Below are 15,590 nucleotides of genomic sequence, written 5' to 3' on the forward strand. Positions count from 1 at the left end.
TTGTCGAAATATCGGTAAAAATTATAAAATTACTGTCTTATAAAGTTGCGAGATTTAATCCCCGACGAGGAATGTTTTTTTTTATGTCTACTAAAATAAGTCTATGTCTATTAGAATAAACGCCATTTTAAATCACCAACAAGTGACGAGGTAAATAATAGAATAATCCAAGTATTTATATGAGTAATTTATAACTTACATAATTAACTTCATAGTAAAAAAAGAGTTAATCATAAATAAGATATCAAATATTACTATAAATAGATCGATACTCATAGATTACAAAAAAAAATATAAAATATTTTCTTTGAATACATAAAAGAAGAAACAATGATTTTAGTTATTGATTTTAACGGTTACTTAAATTCAAAAAATGAATTTACCATAAAGGAATATTCGTTTTATACAATGGATATTCGAGGTGACGTATACACCAATAAATTTGAAGTAATATCGCCAGATGTTGAAGATTTAGATGATTTGGATAGCGAAAGTGAAAAAAATTATGAAATTTATTACCAAAAATACGGAATAGAATGGAATACCGGTACCATAACAAAAGTAGAAGCAGACACTGACATTAGTTATCATATTCCTAAATCTCGAAAAATTTTCCTAGCTGATGAAGAAAAGAAAAATCAATTAATAAACTATATTAATGTACGGAAAACTCCAAAAACAAATTATGTATCTCTAAAAGACTTAGGTTATAAAATGAACTTTTCAAACTCAACGAATTGTCATTACCATCAATCACCATCAAGCAATAATTGCGCCAATGACAATGTTTTGGATATGGTTACATTTGTGAAAGATAAAAAGTTGTATGATACGAATACGTGTGCGAACTTATATTCTATAATTGATTTCAATTGTTATAAATATTCAAATCATTCAATAATTAAAGAAGTTTCGATTAGTCGTATCAGTATTGATGGGGTCGTAACATCACGCGATTTGTTTGTAGAGAAACCGATTAATGAATCCCATTCGGGACCTGGTAATTACAAAGAATACTACCAAAGATATGGCATTAGATGGAAAGCTGGTAATAAATTTTCACGACTTATAACGCAAAATTTATTGCAAACTGTAAAGGATTCAATGCGAACATATGTTAAAAGTAATACTCAAAAAAATATACTATTGAATCTGAGTACTAAAGATATTGGAAATAAAATAATTTGCTTGGATGAACTAGGTTATGACGCTGATAATACAGAACTAGGTTTTACCGCGTGTAATTGGCATGATAATAAAATGGCAAATAATTGTGCTTCCGATAATGTTAGATTGATGACTGATTGGTTGTATCGTAAGAAATTACTTCCGCTCCAAGTGCGCAGTAGTTTGAAACCCAATATACTTCGATCCTCCCAAGCTCATAAGTCACGTAAGATTTCTTCGGTTAATAAAGCAGTGACTGCTTCGACGTCAGTTGTTCATAAACGTAAGATGGATTACTCGTTGATGCCTTCTGCATCTCGATATTATGACGCATTCGGATCCATGCTGTCGTCAACTGATGAAAATAAACGTCGTAAAATTGAAAATCGTGGTGACAATACGCGAATGATAAACGAATCGCATGGGACAGTGGCACCTAATATGCCTCAATTCTCCCAAGCTTATGGGTCACGTGCGATGTCGTCAGTTGGTAAAGGAGCGGCTACTTTTACGTCAACTGCTGATAAACGTAAGTTTGATAACTATGTGGTGCCTTCCGTATCTCGAAATTATGAAGCTTTCTCTTACACAAAGTCGTCAATCGATCAGAGAAAAACACACCGCGAAATTGAAGACGATGATGATGATGTGTTCAAAATGGCAGCAAACTTGGGAATTAAAATAAAAGATAATGATGATAACGTGTTCGATATGGCATCAAAACCGGGAATTGAAATCAAAGACGATAATGCACGAGTGATAAACGAGACAGTGGCGCCCAATGTACCTCGGTACTACCAAGCTCATGGACCGAGTAATTTTCCGATTAATCAGACGGAAGAACAAACAAATTATGACGATGAAAATGCTATTGACATCGCGTTAGAATTAGAATCTCAAATTGCCAAGCACACACCGAAGAATCTCGCTGATTTGAATTCAGAGTCATTGTACAAATATCCAATAGATGATTTATATGATTATTCATTTGAATCAAATGAATTTGATGGTTTGCTAAATGATGAAAATGATAATCATCAGAGTAAAGTTGATGTAAACCAACTAAATGATCAAATTGGTGAACAATTGTTGAGTAGTTCTATTTCCAATGATCCAAATAATTTATTTGATGATGATGATAACAATGATTTCAATGATATCATGAATATCGATGCATCATTGCATTCTGAAGCGATGTTTCATAACAGAAGGGAAGATAATGATGATCAAAAAAATGAAATTTTCGATGAGAAATTTTTAGATACTTATATTGTTAATAATCCCAATAATATATCGTTTGATGAAGATGAATTCAATGATATTTTAGAAGAAGACGAATTATGATTTATTATTTTATTTTGAATATCATTCATAATTTTTATCAATTTTTTTACATAGAAAAGAGAACACTCCTGCTGAGAAAATCTCGTAGAATGGATGAGTTCTATGAGAAGTGCTGTAGTTAAGTACCCTGCCTAAAAAATCCGATAGATTTTTATAGCTGTAGGTATTAGTGTTTCAAAAAATCGACTTTTTTTTTCTCAAAGAACATTGAAAAATCGACAGAGTATCTCTAGATAAAGACCCTGTTAAAATATGAGACCTTAATATTAATATTTAAAGGTGGCGATTCACGATTTTCTATTTTCCATTTAAATAACATGGGAAAAAAAAATTTTAAGTTTGGAATTTTATACCTCGGCGATGGCTTATTGAACAGATAAGTTCAGGACATATTTTTGTTGAGAACTAAACGCTCTACAAAAAAAGTCTTTTATCATTTTTTGATAAATCCATTTGTTCAAAAGTTATCCGAGCTCGGAGTCAAGTTACAGTAAATTTCAAGATCATTTTATTTTTCCGGCAAAACTATCGGACTTATCATAAAATGTCATAAAATCTTTTTTGTAGATAATTTAATTTCCTACAAATTAGTATTGATCAATTTTTTTCGAATTCTGCATTGTTTTCAAGTTATTTCCATTTTAATGCCAAGCTCTTAAAAAAATAGTGTTCTGATCGATTTAGGAGCTTGGCATTAAAATGGAAATAACTAGAAAACAATGAAGAATTCGAAAAAAATTGATCAATAATAATTTGTAGGAAATAAAATTATCTACAAAAAAGATTTTATGACATTTTATGATAAGTCCGATAGTTTTGCCGGAAAAATAAAATGATCTTGAAATTTACGGTAACTTGACTCCGAGCTCGGATAACTTTTGAACAAATGGATTTATCAAAAAATGATAAAAGACTTTTTTTGTAGAGCGTTTAGTTCTCAACAAAAATATGTCCTGAACTTATCTGTTCAATAAGCCATCGCCGAGGTATAAAATTCCAAACTTAAAATTTTTTTTTCCCATGTTATTTAAAAGGGAAATAGAAAATCGTGAATCGCCACCTTTAAATATTAATATTAAGGTCTCATATTTAAACAGGGTCTTTGTCTAAAGATACTCTGTCGATTTTTCAATGTTCTTCGATAAAAAAAAAAATCAATTTTTTGAGACACTCTAGTATATTTAAGACCCTATACTTAACTATAGCACTTCTCTTAGAACTCATTCATTCTTATAAAATCTGTATGGGAATTTATGAGAATCTATTGAATTCTATGAGATTTTTTAAACAGGGTACAGAGCCTTATACATAAAGCATTAAGAATCTATTGGTTTTTTAGACAGGGACCTGCAGTTGACTATTTGGAGTATCAAAAACGTGCTTTCAAAAATCCTGAGTGGTTGTTTAAGCAAATTCAAATAGTAATGCCTCATTCATACTTCCCTCTAATTCGCTACGCATAACTAAGTTGCGATTAACACGTAGTTTTATGCGAAAAATTATCTATCCCTCTACATTTTGCTTATGAAGAAATTTTTTATCATAAGGTCGCGAAGTTCGGATCCTCGACAAGAGGTTTTTTTTAATTTTTTTGTTTTAGTGTCTACTAAATAAAATAAAAACTTTTTGTAACTATCAACGAATGACTTAAGACATCTAATTGGATGGTCTCAAGTAATTACATGAGTAATTTATAATTTCTATCATTAACTCAATGGCAAAAAAAATTTTTATCATAAATAAGTTATTGAACATTGCAATATATATATTGTCTCTTATAGAGTACAACGAATTATATAAACTATCGGTTTTAAATAAATAAAACAACTAGCAATGAATATAGTTATTGATTTTAACGGATTCTTAACCCAAAAAAATCATTTTATCATCAAAGAATATTCGTTATATACAATTAATAATCGTGGTAAAATAAGGTTCCATAGTTTCGGAGTAGATAAATCCGTACAAAAAAAATTGGGTGCAAAGATAAAAGAAAATTATGATAATTATTACAAAAAATACGGAATAAAATGGACGACCGGTACATTGGGGAGGAGAAAAATGAAAATAACACTTAACAAATATTTCACTGAATCTATGAATATTTTTGTAGCCGACAATGACAGAAAAAATAAACTAATAAATTATTTGAATTACGATCCTGATAAAAATAAAAATGTATCGAAGATTGTGTGTTTATCCGAGTTAGGTTATAAATTGAATTTTAAAAACTCAACGAATTGTCATTACCATGAATCACCATCGAGCAATAATTGCGCCAATGACAATGTGTTGAAAATGATTGAATTTGTGAGAGATAAAAAATTGTACAATACTAATATGCGTGCGAATACATATTCTATAATTGATTTCAATTGTTATAAATATTCAAATCATTTACGATTTAAAGAAGTTTCAATTAATCGCATCAGTATTGACGGGATCGCAACATCGCGTGATTTGTTCGTAGAGAAAGCCCTCAAGTTACAATCAGAACCTGTTACTTACAAAGAATATTACCGAAAATATGGGATTAAATGGAAAAATGGTAATGAAGTACCACGATTGATAAGAGAAAATTTATATTATACTTTAAAGCGTTCAATTCGAACGTATGTTAAAGACAATACTCAAAAAAAAATATTATTGGGTCTGAGTAATGGCGATATTGGAAATAAAATAATTTGTTTGGATGAACTAGGTTACGATGTGGGTAATACAGAACTAGGTTTTACTGTGTGCGAGTGGCATGATAATAAAATGGCAAACAATTGTGCTGATGATAATGTTAGATTTATGACTGATTGGTTACATCGTAAGAAATTACTCAAGCTTGAGATAAGCGGAAACTTAAAAGTTAATAAAGTAGAGAGAAATTTTAAAACTCCTTCTGTTGTCGTACATAAAGGATCCGTGTATCAGGATATTAAAGATATAAAAGCTAGATATTACCAAGCTCATGGGTCTCGCGAATTTCCTTCGGTTGGTAATGCAGCGGCTGTCTCTACGTCAGTTGTTGGTAAACGTAAGTTTGATAACTTGGAAATGGCGCCCACTGTGGCTCAACATTATGATGCATTTGCATCAGAATTATCATCAACTAATCAGGCTAAAAAACGCCAAAGAATTGATGAGAACGATGACGATGTTGATGTATTCGACATAGCATCAGAATTGGGAATTAAAATCAAAGATAGCGATGATGATGTATTTGATATGGCATCAAAATCGGGAATTGAAATCAAAGACGATAATGCGCGAATGATAAACGAGACAGTGGCACCCAACATGTCTCGATATTACCAATCTCATGGCTCAAATGATTTTCGGATTAATCAGACGGAAGAACAAATAAATTATGATGATGAAAATGCTATTAATATCGCGTTAGAATTAGAGTCTCAAGCTGGCAAATACGTGCCGCAAGATCTCGCTGATTTAAATCCAGAGTTATTGTACAAATATCAAATAGATGATCTACATGATTCTTCTTTCAGATCAAGTGAATTTGATGATTTGCTAGAAGATGATGAGATTAATAATAGTGATATTTATCACAGTAAACTTGAGGTCGACCAACGAAATGATGGAGCTGGTGAAAAATTGTTGAGTAGTTCGATTTTCAATAATTCAACTAATTTATTTGATGATGATGATGATGAACTAAATGACTTTATTAATATTGGTGGATTGGTGCATTCTGAAGTGATGTCTGATAATAGACGAGAAAATAATGACCTAGAAAATGAAATTTTTGATGAGAAATTTTTAGATACTTATATTGTTAATAATTCGAATGATATATCATTTGATGAAGATGAATTCAATGATATTTTAGATAAGGACGAATTATGATTTATTATTCTATTTAGAATATTATTGAGAATATTTACTAATTTTTCAAAAAAAAAAAAAAAAAAAAAAAAAAAAAAAAAAAAAAAATACTACTGCAGCTAAGTGTTTTGAAATTTGGAAAACTTGCTTTCAAAAGTCCCGGTGGTTAAACAAATGCAATTGGTAATGCTCGATTTACACTTTTCTCTGAAACGCTGCAACGAGCTAGGTCTGTGATTAGCGCGCGGTACCTACGCAAAAAAAATGTATATCCCTTTACATTTTAATCGCTTTTCGCTATTTAGTCACAAGACAAGAATCAATGCCGAACTGGAAAAGCCAAAAAGAGCAAATTTGAAACTTTAAAAGGCGGAACTATCTACACTTATTTTACGGCCTTCGCAGTGCGAGTGTAGAGTAGGCATAGAAAAATCTTTATCATACGATCGCGAGTTCGAATTCTCGACAAGTAGTTTTTGGAAAAAATTTGATTTTATGTGTCTACTAAATAAAATAAAAACTTTTTGTAACTATCAACGAATGACTTAAGACATCTAATTGGATGGTCTCAAGTAATTACATGAGTAATTTATAATTTCTATAATTAACTCAATGACAAAAAAATTTTTATCAAAAATATGTTATCGAACATTGCAATAAATATATCGAAACTTATAGAATACAACGAATTATATGAAATATCAGTTTTATATACAAAAAACAATTAACAATGCATATAGTTATTGATTTCAACGGTTTCTTTACCGCAGAAAAGGATTTCGTTATCAAAGAATACTCGTTTTACATAATAAGTCTTAGAGGTGAAATAAAGTACAATAGTTTCGAAGTAGATATATCTGAACGAAAACAATTAAGTATAAAAACAAAAAAAAATTATGATAATTATTACAAAAAATATGGAATAAAATGGACGACCGGTACATTGGGAAGGAGAAAAATGAAAATAACACTTAAAAAATATTTCGCTAAAGCTATGAATATTTTCGTAGCCGACAATAAAAGAAAAGAAAAATTAATAAATTATTTGAATTATGATGCCGATAAAAATAAAAAAGTATACAAATTTATATGCTTGCGGGAATTAGGTTATGAAATGAATTTTAAAAACTCAACAACTTGCCATTACCATGAATCACCATCGAGCAATAATTGCGCCAATGACAATGTGTTGGATATGATTAAATTTGTAAAAGATGAAAAATTGTACAGTAGCACTAGGTTAAAGCATATATATTCTATAGTTGATTTTAATTACTATGAGCATATAAATAGAACAGTTATTAAAGAACTTTCAATTACTCGTATCAGTATTGATGGGGATATAACATCGCGTAGTTTGTTAGTTAGGAAACCAGAGAAATCACATATTGAACCCGACACTTACAATAAATATTACAAAAAATATGGAATTAAATGGGAAGCTGGTAATGAATTCCCCGGCTACTTAATAAAAAATTTATATTATGATTTAAAGCGTGCATTACGTACGTATGTTAAAAACGATATTCAGAAAAATATACTATTGGATCTGAGTAATGAAAATATCGAAAAGAAAATAATTTGTTTGGATGTACTAGGTTATGACGTCGGTAATACAGAACTAGGTTTTACTGTGTGCGAGTGGCATGATAATAAAATGGCAAACAATTGTGCTGATGATAATGTTAGATTTATGACTGATTGGTTACATCGTAAGAAATTACTCAAGCTTGAGATAAGCGGAAACTTAAAAGTTAATAAAGTAGAGAGAAATTTTAAAACTCCTTCTGTTGTCGTACATAAAGGATCCGTGTATCAGGATATTAAAGATATAAAAGCTAGATATTACCAAGCTCATGGGTCACGCGAATTTTCTTCGGTTGGTAATGCAGTGACTGCCTCTACGTCAGCTGGTCGTAAACGTAAGTTTGATGACTTGGAAGTGACACCCACCGCGGCTCAATATTATGATGCGTTTGCATCAAAATTGTCAACTATCCAGGCGATCCAGGCTAATAGACACCAAGAATTTGAAGATGATGATGATGACGATAATGTCTTTGATATGGCATCAGAGTTGGGAATTGAAATCAAAGATGATAATGCAGGAGTGATAAACGAGACAGTGGCGCCCAATATACCTCGGTACTACCAAGCTCATAGACCGAGTGATTTTCCAATTAATCAGGCGGAAGAACAAACAAATTATGACGATGAAAGTGCTATTGATATCGCGTTAGAATTAGAGTCTCAAGCTGGCAAACACGTGCCGCAAAATCTCGCTGATTTAAATCTAGAATCACTGTCCAAATATTCAATAGATAACATACATAATTATTCATTCAGTTCCAATGAATTTGATGATTTGCTAAATGATGAAAATGATAATCATCAGAGTAAAGTTGATGTGAACCAACTAAATGATCAAGCTGGTGAAAAATTGTTGAGTGGTTCTGTTTTCAATAATCCAAATAATTTATTTGATGATGATGACATTGATTTTAAAGATATCATGAATATCGATGCATCATTGCATTCTGAAGTTATGTCTGATGATAGACGGGAAAATAATGACGACCAAGAAGATGAAATTTTCGATGAAAAATTGTTAGATACTTATATTGTTAATAATCCGAACAATATTTCATTTAACGAAGATGAGTTTAATGATATTTCAGTTGAGACGAATTATAATTTGTGATTTTATTCTGAATAGTATTGGAAATATTAATTAATAATTTAATGCTTTTTTTTTAAACTACTCAAAATATTGCATGAGTGTTTGAGGTGTGTTCTCTTGATTTTAAAAAAAAAACGTTTTTTTTTGCTACTAAATGAAGTGAACGAATTATGTAATCACCAACAAGTAATTCAAGGTAAATAATTTCTTTGAATCTGAATAATGAAGATATTGGAAATAAAATAATTTGCTTGGATGTACTAGATTATGACGTCGGTAATACAGAACTAAACATTACACTGTGCAAGTGGTAAATAATTGTGCTGATGATAATGTTAGACTGATGATTGATTGGTTATCTGTTAAGAAAGTAATCAAGCTTAAGATAAGCGATAACTCGAAACCTAATAAATTAGAGGGAAATGCTAAAACTCCTTTTATTGTCGTAAATAAAGGAGCTGTTTATCAGGATACTAATGATATGAAAGCTCGATATTATCAAGATCAAGGGTCTCGCGAATTTCCTTTGGTTGGTAATATACCGGCTGTCTCTACGTCAGTTGTTGGTAAACGTAAGTTTGATAGCTTCCCTGATAGCCAAGTTGGCGAGAAACTGACGAAAAACTTGCAACCACAACTGGGCACCAAGTTGGCCGCCAATAGTTGGTACCTCCAATAGTTGATAGACATTTTCTGAGAAAGTTGGTGGCTAAAGTTGTAAATCCAATAAGTTGACAGTCACTTTCTGAGAAAGTTGGTGGCAAAAGTTGCTTGCAATAATTGGCAATCATAAGTTGACGGTAAGTTTCCTTTCAATTTTCTCAGAAACTTGCATTCCAGTTGCGGCTCCATACTGGCGCCAACTTTCTGAAGTTGTCGATAACTTGTCGTCAAGTTGATCGGAAACTAATGAATGACTAACTTTTTCACGATCAATTTGTGTTATCAGGGTTGAGGGTGACGCCCACTCTGGCTCCCCTGATAACACGAGTGAGCTCTACGATTACGTTGCAGGCTGCCTTAAACTCAAAGCCTTTGTGCTGAGTGAGTGAGGAACAAATTGTAAAGTCAAGCTAATACGATCCAACCTCGAACTGTGCAAGAATGGAGACCGAGTGCAGGAATTGTAACCGAACTGACAATTTTACAGTGATCAAAGAGTTTTAGTATTAATAACTTCCAGAATTTATTTATTCTCCTTTTCTTAAATTTTATTTAATTGCTCAAAGTTTATTTTTGAGTTATTTCAGTTCACACTTCAAAGTACTAATAAAATTTTATATTTATTTTTATATTTATAAGCGTAGGAGTAAAGAAGTCCTATAGACATGATTAGTTATGTAATTGTATTATTGTGTAATCCCCGAGAGGGGGACCTGTAACAGGCCGATTGTCTAAACTTGGTTTAATAAATAGTAATAATAATAATAATAATATATTGTATTTAATTTAAATATTTAACAAGACATTGTTTATCACAGCTTTCAATTCGTTTAGCACATTTTAATCAATATCATATATTATAATTTCAATTATTACTAATCTATTAATTGATTTATTTATTCTAGTTATCGTTAGAAAAATATTATTTATCGATTATTGCGATTGATTAATTAAAACTACAATATAATTAATATAAAAACATGAGTATTTAAATAATTTGATTGTACCTTAGGTAATAAGATATCAATAATATATAATATAGTTACTTAATTATTAACTTATTGCATCCAAACAAGTCTTAGTGGTTATTTGTAACGGTACAGAAAACAATTCTTCCCATGGCGGCTGAATTGCATTAATAACAGCATTGGCTGCTTCATTCGATACAAACTTAAATGTCCACAGCTCTTCAATACCCGCCACTTCATCAAGAAAATTTAACCCTAACGTACATCCATCAGATATCTGAAATCAATTTCAAATTTGTATAGAAAATCATAATAAGAATGACGATAATAATAATTATGTATATAGTTTTGATAAAGATTACGCAACAATCGATCTGCTGAAGATTAATCGAGACGAAAACACATACAATATTATTGGTTACATACGTAAACTCCCGGACAAAGTATTTTCTCATATGGAAGATTCAAATTTAATATTTATATTTAGTATTTGATTCTCTAAACGTCTCGGTGTGTATAGAGGGAGGGGGGGGAGGTGAGCGCGAATTACGAGTTGTAGATTTGTATACTTGCAATATGAGAGAAGTTGTGTTATTGTGTGACACTTTCTGTTCATTTAAACCCTACTTTGGGTATAGTAACAGTGCAGTAGTAGATTGTTTATGCAGCTGTATTTAAAAAAATAGATAGTACTTGTTATTATTCTGTGCAGTAATCAACGAACAATATAAGAGAAAATACATTTCAATATGACTGATTCATATTAGAACAGGAATGAGTCATTGTTCAACGTGCATTATTACTTTTTTAACAGTAACCATCACTATGCAGTCCGTGTAAAGTCCTCGGGAACCATTTTCACACCAAAAATTTTTTACAATGTACAAAAGATTTAACATTGCTGTTAAAACAAAGAAATAGTTATAATAATTAAATGAATGAATGAATAGAACTTACCACTTCAATAAGATTGCTTATTGATTGCTCCGTTAATTTGACTGGTTCTTCATTAATTTCCGGTAATAACCAATGCATTTTATCCTCAGTTATTATTAACGATGAAGTCGTAACCAACAAACCCGCCATATTGATTTTAACATCCCGGTCGCCCAAGTCTAAATTAGCGAATGAAAATATTGCAAATATTCTAACGGCATCATTTTCCTTATGATATTTCGATCCAGCCATTAGTTGATGCATCAATGATGTAGAGTTTTCGTTTATTGTAAACTCAACTTCACAACTAGTGGGCAGTGGCAAGTCCGTTAAATAGAACAATAGATTTGATGTCCGTTGAAAGTCTTGTAATATACATAATAAATTTAGACTATTGTTGATATTGTCATCCGCAGAATTATTTAGCCGGTTGGTCAATGCGTTTTCTAGCTCAATAGTTATTCCCTGTTTGAATGGTAACGGAGCGAATATACGAACACGGTCCATTGTCCATGATATTTCTTTGTGCAACCAACGTGATGGATCTTCACCTTCAATTCCGGTTATTTTAAGAATATAAATTTTTGAAGTCGATAGAACTAAACAACCCGCGAATGGTTTTATTTGATTGGGTAATAATATTTCGCAACGTAAAAATAAAACAAGCTCTTCGTTTTCTAACTCAAATATATTTAGTATCAAGTGTAATTTGATACGATGATCAACGCTAGTGAAATTAGTAAACGAATATTGAATATCTGTGCTCAAATACTCTGGCTCATCGATTTTCAATGCCGGGTTCTTGGCACCTATTTTCATACTACTTAGTAAGCCTGTAAATTACATAAAATTGATTGGTCAAGTTTAGTGGGGAGAAGGAAATAGATGAGTGGTCACTTACCCCCGAGCATTGAGGTTAGATTAGACACTGGTGTATATGGAGATTCTTTGATACTTCCTAAACTGCCTGATTGTACTTCGTCGATTTGATTTTTCACAGGGATTTTCGTTGGAGTTTTCACGGTTTTTTGTTTATTTTCGTAAGTTGTACAGATACTGTCAGTCAAAGAACCTGAATTAAAAGAAATTTTTATTTGGAGGTTATACTCTTGAGGAAAATGACTTGTAGAATTACTCCTGTTAGAAATAACTCTACACAGTATGAACATTTTTTATTCTTTATACCCTGCTTAAAAAATTCGATAGATTCTTATAGCTATATGTGTGACCCATACTTAGATAAAGCACTTTTCATAAAACTCATTCATTCTTATAAAATCTCTATGGGAATTCATGAAAATCGATTGAATTCTATGGGATTTTCTAAACAGGGTAGTATCTTCTATTAAAAGAACTACAAAAAAGACCTGAGAAAAACATTTCTTTGACTTATGATTACGCCTCAGATGCGGGAGGATTGGAAAGAATGTTTTTGTCTCTGTATTTTATGAAAAGCGGCCTTTAATTTTGTTCCTGTCAGAATTAAGTCTGCACATTTATGAACATTTTGGTATCTTTATAGTGATTTTTGGTAGGAAAAATTCAAATAATCCCGAAAAAATTTTTTTTTCAACAATGATCGCCCGTCAGATGGAGAAGAATTGAGTATCATAGGAGAGGATGCTTCTATCCATGTATTTTTATGAAAATTAGCCCGTATTATTGCTCCTGTAGAGAGTAACTCTACCTAATACGAACTTTTTGTATTTCTTGTGGTGCTTCCTCAAAGGAAAACTTATAAAAATAGTCCAGAAGTTATTCGCTATTGTGAAAAATTTCTCGAAACCATTTCCGAAATTCCAACTAATAGAGATAACTCATGTATTGTTTTCATAGGTTACAAAAAATATTACATAAATATGATAAGAAAGTTGAACCCTTTTTTTCTGATACTTCTTAGTGGTTTAATTTACTGAAACTAGAGGCGGGTAGTTCCGGGAACATTTCGGATTGAACCTGGAATGATTCTAAAGCGAAAAGGAACTAGTTCCTGGAATCATATCCGTGGAACTATTTAATGTTTTTAATTCTCATGAAGGTTCAGTATTTAGAACGTAAACATACAAAATATTCTAGTATACACAGCATCATGCTATGCGACCCATATGGTTACGATTCCATAAAAAATCACCAATCAAAAATTATTCTGCTGCTTTACTGCTTGTTGGTAATAACGGCAGTGGCGGATAAAAAAGAACTAGTGAGTATACTAAAGTGAATTTTGAGGAACGATCGAATACGTATCCGACAAAAGATATAGTTCATGGAACTATACAGGTCCGGAACTACCCACCTCTAACTGAAACTCAAAAATATTCTGAAAAATGAATTATTTAATAATATCTATAATAATTTTTTTTTCGCTTTATATTAGATGAAGTCTTCAATGAAAATAAAATCGCAATAAAAATGAAACACGTCCTAGATTTTAGTGGCTACTACATCAATAATAAATTCACAATAAAAGAATATTGTCCATGTCGCATTTACAAGAATAAAACAATTGCCGGTAAATTGTTAGTAATAAAACCGCCTCATTTCACCAAATCATTTGATATCGACTATTACAATAAAAATTATTACCCTACTTACGGTATCAAATGGAACATCGGTAACTGTGTTGACAATTATGTGCGTAACCAAATAACCTTACTTTTGTAAAATAAATTAAATAAAAATATTTACGTACGCAGTCAAGAAAAAAAAGACCAATTGATAAGTTATCTTGGTAAGCAATTCGATAATATTAAATTAATGACCGATTTAAAGTATATGAACATCAAGATAATGGGAACTTCCTGTCAATATCATGATAATAAATTAACCAATTACTGTGCAGGTAGTAATTCGATGAATATGATTAATTGGTTATTTAATAGAATAGTGAGAAAAACTTTATCGCGGAGTTTTAAGCAGGTCGTTATTAATTTCAGCGGTTACTTAAATAATAATAGGGAATTTTTAATAAAAGAATTGAGTATTTATGGTTTTAAAGATATTGGCGAGATAAATTATTATAAATTGTATGTCACAAAACCACCGAGTAATTAAAATAATTTGCAAACCATAATCAATAATTATAATAAAAACTATTATAATAAAATGGGATGCGGGATACTATGACCTCAAGGAACTGCGTCTTAAATTACGGACAACATTGAAACAATATCGAATCAAAATTATTTACGTACTTAATGTTCAGGTTAGGAAGCGTTAAAAAAGGTGATTGGCGATAACTACAAGATTATTTGTTTGAAAAAATATAATTATGAAGACAAGGTTCTGGTGAGAAGTAACTGTGGGAATCATACAAATGAAGAGGGAAATAATATATGCGTAGAAGATGGAGCCAAAAGTATGCTTAATTGGATACTGAAAAATAAATTTTACAAAAGTGAGGTTAGGAATAAATTTAAGGGCTGGACTACAGAGGAACAGGAGCCTGATATTGGGCCTGATGTCGATTTGGAATCGAACGATTTTAGTTTGGATAATTTTGAACCTCGTAAATTTAGTTCGGCTGAGATTGAGAGCCTGTTAAATAACTCCGGGTCAGATGAGAGCGATCTGGAGAAAGATGATCGTGTTCTTCTGGTCGATGAGGAAATTTTAAGCAATTTTGATTTAGATAATTTTGAACCTTATAAATTTAGTTCGGCTGAGATTGAAAGCCTGTTGAATAATTCTGGATCAAATGAAAGCGATCGGGGAAAAGACGATCGTGATTTCGAGGTCGATGATGAAATTTTAAATCATTTTGATTTAAAGACTTTTGAACCTTGTAAATTTAGTTCGGCTGAGATTGAAAGCCTGTTGAATAATTCTGGATCAAATGAAAGCGATCGGGGAAAGGACGATCGTGGTTTTGAGGTCGATGATGACATTTTAAATAATGTTAATATTGACAATTTTCGTATTGTTCAATTGGACAATAACGATTTGGAAAGATTATTAGAAGATAATTAATTTAATTAATTTATTTTTTAAGACAGGTGATA

The 15,590-nt window shown here is 31.2% G+C and overlaps 2 protein-coding genes across 6 annotated transcripts in view; one reads left to right on the top strand and one right to left on the bottom strand.

Moving 5' to 3' along the window:
• The first annotated feature begins 293 nt into the window (after positions 1 to 293).
• On the top strand, positions 294 to 9,085 carry LOC106693323 (uncharacterized). Its single transcript, XM_053738673.1, has 3 exons — positions 294 to 2,509; positions 4,343 to 6,362; positions 7,051 to 9,085. The coding sequence occupies exons 1-3, from the start codon at positions 331 to 333 to the stop codon at positions 9,044 to 9,046; spliced, it is 6,195 nt and encodes a 2,064-aa protein (XP_053594648.1). The 5' UTR covers positions 294 to 330; the 3' UTR covers positions 9,047 to 9,085.
• A 1,508-nt stretch (positions 9,086 to 10,593) lies between these two features.
• LOC103580840 (serine/threonine-protein kinase 11-interacting protein) overlaps positions 10,594 to 15,590 on the bottom strand; it is a 52,894-nt gene continuing 47,897 nt past the window's right edge. For all 5 annotated transcript variants that reach the window (XM_008562740.3, XM_008562743.2, XM_053738455.1 and 2 more), the window contains 3 exons: positions 12,494 to 12,664; positions 11,614 to 12,425; positions 10,594 to 10,933 (listed from right to left, as the gene is read on the bottom strand). In XM_008562740.3, the coding sequence (XP_008560962.1) occupies positions 10,742 to 10,933; positions 11,614 to 12,425; positions 12,494 to 12,664 (1,175 nt within the window). In that variant the 3' untranslated portion in view covers positions 10,594 to 10,741. The remainder of the gene's footprint in view (positions 10,934 to 11,613; positions 12,426 to 12,493; positions 12,665 to 15,590) is intronic.

Source organism: Microplitis demolitor, chromosome 4 (genome assembly GCF_026212275.2).
Source record: "Microplitis demolitor isolate Queensland-Clemson2020A chromosome 4, iyMicDemo2.1a, whole genome shotgun sequence".
In the NCBI taxonomy this organism is placed as follows: Eukaryota; Metazoa; Arthropoda; class Insecta; order Hymenoptera; family Braconidae; genus Microplitis; species Microplitis demolitor.